Genomic DNA, 15,350 nt, shown 5'->3' with positions numbered 1-15,350 from the left:
GTATTCCATAAGGAAACCGAAATAGTTTTGTCCTCTCATCCCACACTCAAATGCCCTAAAACCTACAATTGATCAACAGGCAAACTTCATGATTATTAAGAGCCCAATTATATTGTAAACAAGTAGTTTATTGGTTGAGGACTTGTTTTCGCCATCCACGACATTGACTTTCTATAAAATGTTCAAGTCCCGCATCGGCTCCATTTATAGCTTCATCAATCTTTATAAAGAATCGAAGAGCAATCATTGTTCACCGAGCTAAGTAGCGTTAGCTTGTTACCCAAGTGGGGGTACTAGGATGATTGAACGGATGGCATGGTTCTTTTGGCAGGGATCACGTTTGCTTCTTCCTGGCTTGCCCGTTCCAAGTTATGAGTGAATTGTGTGATCTGGGCCAAGGCTTGGGTCTCGTGGTTTCCTAAATGAGAAGGCACCGCGTTAGGCTGGCTTCACAGAGCAACGAAAACTTCCTGCTCATGATAGTGGTCGGATTACCAGCCGGTGCATTGTGGTCCTAGATTTGTCTATCCTGACCGAGCTCAATCGGACAATCATCTTTTTCTTTTCTTTTGTCTTAATACTGATTATATTTGTGTACAACTTTAATAAATTTTATATTCACCCAACTCTATGATGTTAATCTTTTACTCTGTTAAGTTTTCAACATATGATTTGCTATCAAGTTTTTACTAATAAATTTGTTATGCCTCGCAAATACTTAATTGAACACCACAAAAATAAGGATATGCTTAAACTATCTTCATAGTATTCAGTATAAATATAAATACAAGGAATATAAATGATATAAATACATTTAAAAAAATGGAGTAATAATCGAGCGTCAAGTTCAATTAACTTGAAATCTACAGAAGAGAAAATTAAAAAATACATATAATATTTTTATCATCTGTATTATTTCATAAATTATTGTATAAAATAGTTACAGATGTAAAATTGTGATATAATGCGTCCTCCCTTTATTTAATTTTCCTTTCATACACTAATTTGACATATACAAGCAATATAAAACATTGACTTTCTCTTTAGCCTTCCACTTTTGTTTACTATATTTCCTTTCTTTCACTAATTTTAATCATAAGACAGTGTTGAAGAATTAATGATGGGCTTAATCCGGTTAATCAAATTAAAATATGGTTTTAGTAGGTTTGTATTTGAATTTTGAAATCTCAGAAATTGTAGATTTTTTATACTACTTTCAGATTTCGGACACTCTTTCATAAAGAAACCATAGTAAAGGAAACTTGGTTGATGTTGACCTTTTTCTAATTCTGCTTAAAGGTACAAATTCATACAACCTGAATTGTCTCACCCAGTGATAAAAAAAACCCAGTAAATATGTAAGAAATAATCTGAATTGTTCAGAAAAATGGCTGACTTACTAGTCCAAGACGGTACCATTGATAAGTGGTGGATCTAAAATTTAAAAATTGAGGATAAAAAATTTTATTACTCTATTTTAAAAGTATTTTGGCCGTTTTTTTTTTTTGGATATATCAATTTTTTTATTTATTTTTCTCTGTCAGACACCTTTTAGATTATTTTTTTTATCTAATACTTTTTGCAGTTAGGCGCGTCCCTGCAACGCGCTTTTCGCTGATCTGGCACCACGTGGGGTAAGGCGCCCCCTGAAACGCGTCTTATGTTGATGTGGGTTACACGTGTGTAAAGCGCGGCCCCTAGGGAGCGCCTTATGCAACGTAGAGAAATAGCGCAGGGCAGAGGGTCGCATCTTACCTTTAATTCAATTATATATAGCGCGGGGCAAGGGTCGTGCTTTAGATTTAACTGATACAATTATACCGCGCCTTGTATATTTATAGCTATTTTTCTCGGCTATGAATACCCTTCTCCCTCGGTAAACTCCTCGCATCTCCCCTCTCAACTTATAAATTAATATAACAATTCCGTCAACGAGTCAATAATTCCGGCAATCTTCTCATATTTAATTCAAAAATTTGTGTGATTTTTCGTTATAAGGTAATTTTGTTATAAATTTTTTTTATTATACTTATGGTTTATTATGATTATTTGAAAAAAATATTATACGTTTATGTATAAAAATTTTATTATGTTATATTTTCGTTCATATATTATTTATTTAATCAGGTTTGTTTCAGTTTTTTTTTGCAGATATAATATTGTCGTACTTTTAAACTCAAAGAATGACGCGACTTTCAACTATTGTTTATTATGATGGTGAAATTCGAGAAGATGAAATCGGCGTTGTTTTCGTATCAAATGAGCGTGTTAAAATATCATTCAAGAGAAACATAACTCTTGAGGAGCTGATAACGGAGATTTCGAGGAAGGTTCATGTTGAAAGTAGTAGAAGAATGTCGTTATTGCAGTACAGATTTCCAACATCATTGTTGTCATTAACTTATACAGCATTCAAACTTTCGAACAATGATGATGTTGAAGTGATGGTTGAATCTCAAAGTAATTATTCAGACGCCGATATTGAGATGTATGCAAATTTTGTTCAAGTGCGTGATGCTCGGGTTCAGTCATTAAGCTCCCACTATGGGTTAGCTGAACAAGTTAATCAAGTTGACAGCCCGGCGACAGTAATGCGTAATGATTTTAATGCCATAATGGGGAGACATTCATCCGCAACTCCTTACGATATGTACCGAGGTGGGTCAACGAACAATCCGTATAGCAACATCGCGTGCAGTTCAAGGGGAGACATTCATCTGCAAATCCCTTTGACCTTAATATGGAGATGTCATCGACGCAACAATCTGTGCACTATCCATTTGACACAATGGCTTCAAGCTCCAGGGGGAGGCATTCGGCTGCGAGCTTTTTCGATCTCAATGTCGATATGCCTTTCAGTTCAAGGGGAAGGCATGCAAGTAGTAGGTTCTTCGACCTAAATGTGGAGAGCATGGAAGAACCATCATCTCCACCAGAAGAACCACTTCGTGAGCCTGGTGCGGATGGTGTTGAGACTAGACTATTCATTCACCCAGAATCACCGCAATTCAACTCCGATGATGATGATGTAGATGAAGTTCCAGGAAATGTAGCACAAACTGACCCTCCTGCACACATGTATGAAGCTGATTATGGTGCAATATATGGGTCAGAATTTGCGGATATGTCTCATATCGGTGACTATGGATATTACTCATCAATAAATAATGGTAAGTTATCTTTAGGCATGGAGTTTTCAAGTAAAGAAGAAGCGATGATGCTATAAAAAATTACAATATTTGTAATTCTGTTCAGTCCAGAGTCGACCGCTCCACGACCAAAAAATATGTATACTACTGTGCCCGATGCGAAAACGGATGCAATTGGATGGTTGGTGTATCGAAAAGGAAGAGGAAAAACAACAGATGTGAACTAACAGTATACAACGGTCCTCACACATGTTGTGCTAGAGGGGTCAACCAAGATCATCCCAACTTGGACTCTGAAGTGATATGCTAAGCCATCATGCCCATGGTAAAAGCAAGCTCTAATATAGATGTTGCAGTGTTGATTTCAGCTATACAATCGCAGTATGGGTATACTATCTCCTATAAAAAAGTTTGGTTGACAAAACAAAATGCCATTGTCAAACTTCATGGCGAATGGGATACATCTTACAACGAACTTCTAGGTTGGTTTAGGATGGTGCGGACGTTGAATCTTGGGATAATTATGGACTTCGAAACCTCCTATGCATACTATAATGATCGAGTTCTACTCGAACGATGCCAATTCTATCGGGTTTTTTGGACTTACCCACAGTGCGTTAATGCTGTCAAATACTACAAGCCTATGGTCCAGATCGACGGGACTTTCTTGTATGGAAAATACAAGCAAGTTTTATTATGGACAGTTGTCTAAGATGGCAATCGCACAGTTGTCTAAGATGGCAATCGCAACATTCTTCCAGTTGCTTTTGCTCTTATCGAAGGAGAATATACAGATTCTTGGGCTTTTTTCCTCCGAAACTTACGTTCACATGTTATCACGAGGGAAAAAATATGTGTCATTTCAGATCGCAGAGCTGGGATCAAAGCAACAATGGAGTCTTTGGGTCCAATGTGACAACCACCCTTTGTCCAACATAGGTATGGTCTCTGACACATTACTGTGAACTACCATGGAAGGTACAAGAAGAATGATAAGAGTTAATTAATTGTGCCCATGGGTATGTGAAACTGATGTAGTTTGTTTTCTTTCGATCATTTTAATTTTGCAAAGAAAGCAAGTTAGTGACTATAATAAAAGAGTTAATAAGTGACAAACTGAAGAAAGTTTGAGAACACAATTATTAAATTTTATCAAACTAATAACAATTTGATATTTGAACATAATTTTAAATACAACAAACTTACAAAAAATATTAAATGGTAAATGATAACCAAATAACAATAACTTATATTAAATGGTAATAAACAAAATTAACCAAAATACATTAACAAAACTGTATAACAAATTTAACAAAATAAATTAAAATAAATCCAACCACATTAACGAAAAAAAGTAAGTATTAAATGATAAATAAAAAAAAACTACAATAAAAAAGTCTAATAAATAACTAAATACAAATATAATAAAAAAACAAAATCTATCGATGCCTGCGACGCGAATGTTTTCTGTAATACGGTGACTGTCGGTCTCGAGGAGGATTTCTTTGTATCACTGGTTGTGACTCCTCGTTGTCATCATCATCACCATCACCATCGTTGAGGATGAGCTGATGATGATGAAGCACCTCTATAGAATAAGGACCCTGGAGGTGTATGACTGACTATCCCATCGGCCTGCGAAAACTGGGAAAACTCATAAAACCTAGACATCGCCGAGTGTGAAAACTGTACAGGAGGTGTCTATGTTACGGCCATAGGTGATGAGGTTGCACCCGTCAAATATCCAGTATATAAACCCCAAGTAGGATTTGTAAACATAGACCCATAATATTCTTCAGGAGAGGTCATATAACTCTATAACAGTGGCGGGGTCATAAAACCAGGTGACGGTGACATCGGGTAAAGGAATGACGGTGGCAGCATCATATATGGCTGCGGTATGTAAGTCGCTGGAGACGGTGGCTGCTGTGAAGGTCCTGCTGGTGCAGCTGAGGACGAACCGGACACACATGCTCTCCATCCACGAGTCGAGGGAGAATGGTGTTGTGTCGATGAACGTCTCTGTCGCCGTCGTTGAAAGGTCCGCCCTCGTGTATCCTCGGGAAGCAGAAACGGTTTCCTGTTACTGTTGAACCAGTCATAATAACCGTCAGGAACCATCAACAGATCAAAGGGACCATTTCCATCCAAACATCTTAAGACTGCCCCTCAACTCAAGTGGGATCACCGTCCTCACATCATCATTAGAATATGACACACATTCAAACTAAAACAAAAATATATAATTTTTATCAAAATAATAATCTAATTATATAACTATAATCTAAAATCGATTTTTAAACATTAAAATGCATACATGTGTGCCAACCCTCTGATCGATTAACACCCTAATTTTTTCTAAATCATCAGGTAGCTCCTGATGATTTTTCCTATCAGTAGACCACCTATTCAAGGAAAAAAATTTATTATACACTGTATAAAATGATTAATATTCGAAATCAGTTATAATTACCTCAATAGCAATGGGAATACGAATTAGTTCTTGACAACGGGACATAAAAAGGGTAATCGATACCACACCCAAGACTATAGCAGCAGGAGACATCCGCAGATAGCATTTTTTCTGTAGTCAATCGCGCGACACATCTTCCTATACAGGAAAGCCAAAACTGCCGAGCCCCAACTGAGTGATCCGACCATATGAAAGTCACCAAGATGTAGCAACCACATACAGTGAACTTGGTTGCGCGATTTGTCCGGCATCAGCAACCCTTCTATCAGCTGCAGTATGCATGCCCGTGCATACATTTTAACTTCATCATCAGAGGCGTCCTCGCTCAACTCCCAAAAATTGGTATCTAACTAATTTAACAGTATCTGACCACCATTAAAACTTTAAGGGACACGTCCTAGATAGTCCCGGCACAAAGCAGTCCATGAACCGTGCGCTATCCCCGCTATCACATCTCCATCCACCAGAAGCCACAGGTGCATAGAAACATCCTCAAGTGTAATCGTCTACTCTCCGCACGGAAGATGGAATGTGTGGGTCTCCGGCCTCCACCGCTCCACTAAGGAAGCAATAAGGTCTGGTTCTATCTTACAGTGACCCTCATATCTACCTATGTGATCGAATCCAACCTCTACTAAATACGGCATGACACGACCATGTATCAATAACTTAAGGTTCCTAATAAAAAGATCTAATATACTGTATCTCTCATAAAATATAAATAATTCCAAAAATTAATTTTTAAACTAATAATCATGCATTAAATAAATAAATAAATTATTACTAATAATTTAAATTAAATTAAAACGTTAAAATGTTACAGTATCAACAAAATGTCAAGATATATGATTTCCATCCAAGTGAAGCAGACCACCTTCCATTTTATATCTGTAAAAAAATTAATTAAATACAATATTAAATAATTTAAATACTTAAATAAATTAAATATAAATATTAAATATAATAAAATATACCTTAAATAGAGAATATAGTATTTAAGAGAAGTTGAGAGGATTTGGTGTGATGAAAGTGATTGAGGATTGAGGTATTTATAGGGAGGGATGGGGTGTGAACGGTCGGGGTAGGTATGTAATTAAACTTAAGGCGCGTCGCAGGGGTGCGCCTTTCTGACGCGTGTCAGATTTGCAGGTAAGGTGCGGCCCGCGCCTTACACATGTGTATCTCAGTCAACATAAGGCGCGCTTCAGGGGGCGTGTCTTACTCCACGTGGTGCCAGATCAGCGTAAAGCGTGCTGTAGGAGGCGTGCCTTATTGCAAAGGGTGTTAGATCGAGAAAAAATAATCTGAAGGGTGCCTGACAGGAAAAAATAAATGAAAAAGGTGATATATCGATAAAAACGCCAGTATTTTGGGTGTACAAAATTTTTTATTTTTTTCTATTTTTATTAATAAACTAAATTAAATTTAATATTTTTCTTAAAATATTGTGTGTTTCAGTAATGGCTCCCTAGGGAGCCATGTACATTTGTCCCTGTCGTCGATATGGATCGTAGGAAAGGGCAGTGAGGATGACTTGAGGGAAGTTAGTGGCGGCTTTTAATTGTGCTATCAAACTTGACGTCGGGGCTGACGTTGGCGATGCCGTGTAAGTCCTCCGACCACCACTCGTATGCGAGGATTCCCAATCGGGGGATCGCCGAACCTGAATTAACGAGTTGAGAGATTTTCTCATCTAATGTAAGCCTTGAAACGAGGTCCCTAGCTCTTTTAGCAATGTGTAATACGATTTGGAAAAAAGGAAGGTTTCTGGTTTCCGAGTTCGATGAATCACACGAAGATGGAGGTTGGGTTGAACTGCCATTGATGAAAAGTACGCGAAACTGGTCGAGGAAACCCAAGAAATCATTTGTGTGTGTGAGAGAGAGTGTGTGTGAGAGAGTGAGTGATAAGTGAGAGCGATGAAGAAAATTGAAGGTGAATTAGGGGTGAGTGATTGATCGAGTTAAAAGATTTTGAATTATTTGAGTTAACGAGTATTATTTTATAATTTGAAGTTGATTTCAAAATTTTTTGAGTTGATTTTATAAAATTCGAGTTATTATTTTAATTTTTATTTAAATTTAATTGTAAATATTTATAATATTATAATATTATTTGACTCTAATTTAAATGTTCTTATATATATATATATATATATATATCATAAAAAGTCGATATACTCGACTTAAACTTAAAAATCAATATATTAATTATTAAAAATTTTGAATTATTCGAGTTGAATTTTACAATTCGATTTGAATTTAACACTTTTTAAAATCAAATCGAGTTTATAAAATTATAACTCAAAATTAATTCTAATCGAGTTTTTAAAATCAAGTCAAATTAAGGGTCCGTTTGTTTCACTGAAAATATTTTTCGGAAAATATTTTCCATAAAATAAATTATATTTTCTAAAAAACATTTTCTAAAAAACGTTTTACGGTGTTTAGAAGATGTTTAAATCTTTTTTCCACTAGTTGATGAATTTTTTAAAAATTATTTATTACAAATATTAAATACAATAAATAATATTATTTATCATAAAACTTAATATTATTATTTTTAAAATATAAAATAATTTATTTATTATTAAAATATTATTTTTATAATTTTTAATAAAATATTAATATTGGTATATTTTATTGAAATAAAATATTATAAATTATATTAATTATTTATTAAAGTAATAGTGTTATATTATATTTTAAAAATATTAATTAGTATATTTTAAATATCTTTTAAAATTATTATATTATATATTATATTAAATATATAAATATATTATTCATTTTACTAATTTAATAATATTATTTATATGAATTAATAAATAATAAAATTTATTAATAATTTATTATATATTATTAAAATAAAAATATAATATCTTATATTATTATATATATGATTATTTTATTATAATATTAAAAATAAAATATTATATTATTTGAAGTATAAATAAATATATTTAATATTTTAATAATTAATATTTTGATTAAAATGATATTAAAAATATTTTATTAATATTATATTCATAAAATAAAATTATTTTGAATATTTATTCTTTGAATTGAAAAATTCGAAAAATAAATTACAGAAAATCAGACGTAAATCATTTTTCAAAAACAAACGACACTAAATTTTATTAATACCTAACCGAAACTGGTTACTGTTCAATGAGAACAGAGATGCTTTCACTCTCAGTGTGTTATTATTAATCTGTTAAATAAAAGTTTATTGACCAGATTGCCCATGCATTATACATTTCTGAATTGGGCTTTTGGGTACAACGGAAACTTTGATCCAGGGTGAACATCTGACATCTCTATGTATTGGGACCTTTCGTTTGATTGGTTGAATTGAACGGCGTGGTGAAAGCTTCTTTACCAATGCTTTTTTTTTTAGCAATGAAAGGCTGGCTTTAATCGTGTCGCTCAAAATGGACAACAGCTGTACAAGTTCATAAACAAAATAGAAAACAAAACGCTAAAAGGTAACTCAAAAGCCAACCGTCATTCTTCAGCTGAGAAGAGAAAAACACCTTCCACGAACACAGCCAGAAGAAATGAAAAAACACATCGAACCTTGTCTTCAACCAGACCAAACTCAACGCTTATGGAGGATCTAACCACCTCTTGTGCTCCTCTGCTTGGATTTCTGCTCGAGAAGGTCCCTCCTCCACCCAATACCTATCCTCGTTCCCAAGGTCATCATCGGCTGCCAATAGATGCGCCACCTTATTGCCCGATCTCGGGACAAAATAAAACTGACATGCATGAAACGGGTTCGTCGTCCTTTTAATTTCCCAGATCCAAGCACTTAAATCCGAAAGGTCTTCTTCCCGATATTCTAACTTTTTAATTACTGATTTTGAATCCCCTTCGATGATCACTCGTTTGAAGCCGAGGTCCTCTGCCAACTCCACCGCATGCAAAGCCGCCTTCGCTTCTGCCATAAACGGAGAGGTAATATTCAAACACAATCTCCTACAAGCTTCTAAGATTATGTCTTCTTTATCCCTTATAACTACCCCTGACCAGGCCACTTTTTGGTTTTGAATAAGCTGAGCATCGAAATTCACCTTTACTGCTGGGTCAACAGGCGGCCTCCATCGGGCGACGGGGCTGTAACACTCTAGTTCAGTTAGACCAAAAATTCCATGGATTACAATTGAAATAGTGGCCCAAAAATTTTCTTTTAAAATTGTTTGTAAATCCCTGAAATTTAGATAAACTAAGTTTACAAATGAACGGGGAGCTCTCAAAATATATCTACAAAAATAATACAAAATATTGAATTCCTAAAAGAGTTACGACTAAAAATATAATACAAATCTATAATAGTGCATACCCTCTAAAGAAGACTTAAGAAATACTCTTAAAGGTCTCTAAAAATATTCTATGTTGTATTAAAATATTTTATGACGATAGCTCCCTACAATCTGTCCCTAAGAACCTTTGCATGTAAATACATTCTTAACGCTGAGCTTACGAGCTCAGGGTCTTACTAAAAACTGTATTATACTATATGCGTTCACTAAATGAGATGACAAGTGACACAGATCTGAGTATATAACTAACAGACTGTTAATCTGTGGCTGACATCATGGTGTGACTGAGAGATTCTGCATCTCGGAGCTCACGCACCCTTTTAGCACTGTCAAAGCACCATCAGGTATTCTCGGGTGAGATCCAGAATTCTGCATCGGAACTTACACCCACCAACTTACTCTATCGAGTCTTAGGGTATCTGGCTCCCTAGTCAGCTGTTGTAGTGTTGTGTCATTGACTTGGATTCACTGACTGTCGTATTTTTGCTAAAAGGAACTCTGATGTCCTAATTGTTTCCTAAGCGTCAAACAAAACTAGTTTTATGTAAACCTAGTTATTTCTATTTCCACTGCTATGATATTGATTATTGTTTTTGCTTGAAGTCTTATTTGAGGATATACTAAAGTGTTGGGGTACTTCGAGTCCATTTCCCTTAAAACTAGCCTTTTTGTCCAAAACAGACTAAAAGTATCGATACTAGCCCAAGAGTATCAATAGTCCTGAAAATTTTTGATACTTTCTACAAGTATTGATACTTTTAAACATTCTGAATCACCTAGTTTCGATACTTTCTGGGATTTTCTAAACTATGACCCAAAGTATCGATACTTTTGAAAGAGTATTGATACTCTTGTCCAGAAATTCACGAGTTTGCCCGAGAAGAAGAAGTTTTGATACTATCCTTCTAGTATCGAAACTTAACCTACAAAGAGCATAAAATATGTGCAAAAACTCCAATTCTACTATCCCTAAGACCTTAGTGAGGTCTCCAAACATTATTAATGTTCTATGAAGATACAAAGGAGAATAAATAAGCCTTTAAACATGTTTATAACTCTAAAATATGAAATCTACCATGAGAATGCTTCAAGCTTATGCAACCTACTACATTTCATCTAAATGACATACATATGGTATAGTTGAGTCAAGAGTGAGTTACATTTGATGTTATATTGCTAGAAATGTCAAAAGCTCAGCCCAAAGTAAGTTTTTCCTTCCCCTTAACTTTGAAGCTTTCTCCAACCTTTTACACTAAACAAAACCAAATGCAAGAGTTACTAACTGTTGCTAGGGATTAAGGAGGGTTTTAAAACAAATCCTAAGGCTAGAAATATCTGAAAATGGGTTGGAACTATCTAGTTCCTAAAACTTTCTAAACCCGTTTCTTGCAACTATGGTGAAATGGGTATCTTGAGAGCTTGATACAAAGCTTGGGATATAAGAATAATGATTCTTACCTTCAGGTTGCTGAACTAGGGTTGCAAGACTACCAAGTTTCTACCTTTACTTGTTCTTGGTAGGAAGAAAGAGCTATGGAGATGAAGATTTGAAGAGGAATAATAGACAAAGAAGAGTTGAGAAAAAGAGGGTATATCAGACGTGATATCACCAAACAATTAAGGATTTTAGCCTTATTTTTTAACAATGGTAAAATTGTTTCTTTGGTCCCTCCAATTCTGACTGCAGATTAAAAACACCATTTTTATTCACTATTGGGCTTACCTCAAGCTCAAATTCTCTTGAATTTGGGTCAAGGCTTCCTACAAGCTAAAGAATTAAACCAAAGCTCATCTAAGGTTAGCTCAATACTTCTAACCCAGGATTCGGGGCGTTAGAGGGGCGACCGAGGCTTGTATGCAAACATTGGCTTTTGAATGTTCTAAACAGTGTGCTTGAATAAAGGTAGTCATCTCATCAATTCTAGCAACTTTTCCTTTATGGATGCGTTTATATATTTCGAACCACAGAGTCCAAATGGTTGTCATGATTATTGGGTGTTTAGATGCATTAGACTATTTCACATCCGGGAGAACCATTCACCAAAACTAACATTTGAAAAATGTTGGGGCCAGAAGAAATTCAGTTTTTGCCAAACTTGTTGTGCTATTGGAAAATCCCTAGCTATATGTTCCACATTCTCGATCTTTGCTTGACACCGGGCACAGTTAGGGTTATTCGTAATGCACTTCTGAAGCAAATTGTTATTTATGGGAACGAAATTGGACAGAAATTTCTTCAGCTGAAGTTTTATCATTCGTTGACAGGCATAGTCCCAAACAACATTTAACACCTTAGTTTCGTTTGGGGATACCTCACTTTTATCCAACAACAAGCGATAAACATTATGCACACTAAAAACACCCGACCATTATCCACACCAAACATGTGTGTCTTCCTGCGTATACCACGATAATAGAATACTCAAGATCAGCTCGGCTTCTTCCATGTTGAACGTTTGACGAACTAAAACTTCATTCCAACTTCTTTCGTTCTCAAAGATTAAATCAGAAATCTTTATAATTGAATCTTGTCGATTTGAGACCACCTACCGATTTCTTACCCCTGGTAGCCAATAATCATTCCATACTGAAATCGAATACTCGTTTCCTACCTTCCATCGTAATTATTTCTCCAATAAATCACGGGCACTCCAAATATTGCGTCAAATGTAGGGCATGAAGGATCCAAGTCTTGATTCAAAGAAAACTCCATTGGGAAAGTATTTCGCTCGAAGGAGACGACTAACCAACGACCCTGGATTCATTAATAATCGCCACCCTTGTTTTGCTAACAAAGTGGTATTAAACTTCGTCATATCCCTGAATCCCAACCCTCATCCTTCTTTCAACCTGCTCAACATCTCCCACGAACACCAATGAATACCTCGTTTAGACTCTGATTTCTGCCACTAGAAACGAGCCATGATATTTTCTAACTCTCTACATAACGTCTTGGGTAGAAGAAAACAATTCATTGCGTACATTGGAATTGTTTGAAGAACAAATTTAATAAAAACTTCTTTCCCTCCTTGGGACAAAGCACAAATACACCAATTCTTATTATGTTTCGAAACTTGTCCTTCAAATTTGCGAACTCCCCTTTCTTATTACATCCTACTATCTTCGGAAGTCTAAGATACTTTTCCGGATTCGCTGAACTTTCCAATTCGAGAATACGCTTGACATCTCTTCGATTTTCTTCAATAACATTCGAACTGAAGAAAATGCCCGACTTGTCTAAATTTATCAACTGCCCCAAACATTCACCATAAACATTAAGAATATGCTTGATCTGAGTTTCCATATAGGGCATAGCCTCCCCAAAAATAAGACTATCGTCAGCAAATAATAAGTGAGAAATAACCAGAGCATACATGTTAATCCTCACCTTGTATTCCCCTCTCTGCACTACTCGTCGGAATAACACTGAAAGATCTTCACTACATATCAAAAAAAGATAAGGACTGAGAGGATCCCCTGACGGAGTCCCCTCTTAGGCACAAAACGCTCCCCGTAACCTCATTCAAAATGACCGAATAAGATATTGTATTAACACATCGCCTTAAAATTACAATCCAATTCGAGTCAAAACCCATCTTACTCATAATTGCCCAAATGAATTCCCATTCAACTCTGTCATAGGCTTTACTCATTTTCAATTTCAACGCGAAGAAACCTTTTCGCCCTCCCTTTTCTTCATGAAAGGGAGCAAAAGTTCATAAGCGATGATTATATTGTCTGTAATCAGCCTCCCGGAAACAAAAGCATTCTGAGCTTCATCGATACAACCATCCAAGTAACCCTGCATTCTCAGAACGATCGTCTTGGACACAACTTTGTAAATAACGTTACACAAGCTAATTGGGCGAAACTGGGTCAATTTTGTTGGAGAAGTAGTTTTCGGAATCAGAACGATACGAGTATGATTGATTATATCAATCGCCTCGCCCCCTTCAAGAATATCAATACAGTAATTGGACACCTCAGAACCTATCAGATGCCAAAAACATTGATAAAACAACACACCCAACCCGTCCTCACCCGACGCCTTCGGTGGGCATAAAGATTTCACCACTTTCGTAACCTCCTTAGTGAATGGTCGGAGTAAGAAAAGAATTAATCCCGCTTGTTACGCTAGCTTCAATCCCCTCCAAAACATCATCATTAATTCCAGAAAATTTAGACTGAAATAATTCCATAAAATACATGGTTGCCAAATGCCCCATGCCCTCCTCATCAACAATTATCTCACCCTCATCAGTCTCAAGAGCCCGTATACGGTTGTGCTTTTTCCAGCTAGAATCTATGAAAAAAACCCGTATTGTTATCCAATTCACACGAGCTCTTTGTTCCCAATACAACTCTTCCTTATCCAGCTACAAATTCAATTGCAACCTTGTGTCTACTATGTCACCCAAAACCTCATATGTTGGAGTCAGTTCCACAAGATCTGCTAGCTTCATTACCAATGTTAGACCAAAATTATACACACGTACTAAATAAATCACTCAACAAAATTTTATTTAAATAATTTTAACATGATTCAATAAGTATTTGTATACTTAAATAAAAAACAAATATTAATCAATACAGATATGAAGTAGGTAAACTTCCTGTTTGTCAAGAGTCCAATTATATTGTAAACGAGCAGTTTGCACCCATTGGTTGAGGACTTGTTTTCGCCATCCACGACGTTGTCTTTCTATAAAATGTTGAGATCGCGCATCGACTCCATTTATAGCTTCCTCGATCTTTATAAAGACTCGAAGAGCGAATCTTGTTCGCCGAGCTAAGTAGCGTTAGCTTGTTATGGAAGTGGGGGCACTAAAGTGATTGAACGGATGGCATGGTTCTCTTGGCAGGGATCACGATTGCTTCTTTCATGGCTCCTAAATGAGAAGGCACCGCTTTAGGTTGGCTTCACAGAGCCATAGAAAACTTCTTGCTTGTGATAGTGGATTACGAGCCGGTGCATTGTGGTCCCAGATTTGCCTAGCCTGACGGAGCTCAATCGGACAGTCATCTTTTTCTTTCGTTACTTTTTGCTCAATACTGGATATCATTTTTGTACTTCAATAATTTTATATTCAATCAAGTCTATGATGTTAATTTTACTCAATTAAGTCTTCAACATATGATTTGCTATCTAATTTTTACTAATATACCTATTTATTATGCTTCACAAATATTTAATTAAGGCTTAATGTAAAAATAAATGCTTAAATTTTATCTCAAAAATGATTTGGTGTCTAAAAATTTTTTGTTAAAAATTGAAGTCTAATGTTATCTTAGTTACACTTTTAAGTGCCTCTCTTCTATTTTTAAATTTTTTTAATAATAAAAATATTATTTTTTAATAAAAAATTAAAAAAATTAATTTATTTACAAAAGAACCCAAAATTTG

At 35.4% G+C, this 15,350-nt stretch overlaps 1 protein-coding gene across 3 annotated transcripts; it reads left to right on the top strand.

The window, feature by feature from the left end:
* Positions 1-9,079: 9,079 nt before the first annotated feature.
* Positions 9,080-11,047, top strand: LOC120157598. 3 transcript variants are annotated; one of them, XM_039168691.1, is made up of 3 exons: positions 9,080-9,400; positions 9,519-9,581; positions 9,657-11,047. In XM_039168691.1, exons 1-3 carry the CDS (start codon positions 9,232-9,234, stop codon positions 9,752-9,754), a joined length of 330 nt encoding a protein of 109 aa, XP_039024622.1. In that variant the 5' UTR covers positions 9,080-9,231; the 3' UTR covers positions 9,755-11,047. The 3 variants fall into 3 exon arrangements, 1 of the variants encoding a protein (XP_039024622.1); XR_005519154.1 differs by having other exon boundaries at positions 9,080-9,581; positions 9,718-11,047; XR_005519153.1 differs by having other exon boundaries at positions 9,080-9,581; positions 9,680-11,047.
* Positions 11,048-15,350: the final 4,303 nt, after the last annotated feature.

Source organism: Hibiscus syriacus, unplaced genomic scaffold (assembly GCF_006381635.1).
Source record: "Hibiscus syriacus cultivar Baekdansim isolate YM2019G1 unplaced genomic scaffold, ASM638163v2 tig00111273_pilon, whole genome shotgun sequence".
Classification (NCBI taxonomy): domain Eukaryota; kingdom Viridiplantae; phylum Streptophyta; class Magnoliopsida; order Malvales; family Malvaceae; genus Hibiscus; species Hibiscus syriacus.
The sequence above is the reverse complement of the archived record's forward strand: the minus strand, read 5'-3'. Positions and strand labels throughout refer to the sequence as shown.

What these genes read in the sequence shown, in the direction of transcription:
- LOC120157598 (XM_039168691.1), top strand. Translation starts at nt 9,232, where the DNA reads ATGGAGGATCTAACCACCTCTTGTGCTCCTCTGCTTGGATTTCTGCTC. An exon ending in AACTGACATGCATGAAACGG is followed by an intron (nt 9,401 to 9,518) that starts GTTCGTCGTCCT and finishes ACTCGTTTGAAG; the next exon opens with CCGAGGTCCTCTGCCAACTC. An exon ending in CTTCTGCCATAAACGGAGAG is followed by an intron (nt 9,582 to 9,656) that starts GTAATATTCAAA and finishes ACCCCTGACCAG; the next exon opens with GCCACTTTTTGGTTTTGAAT.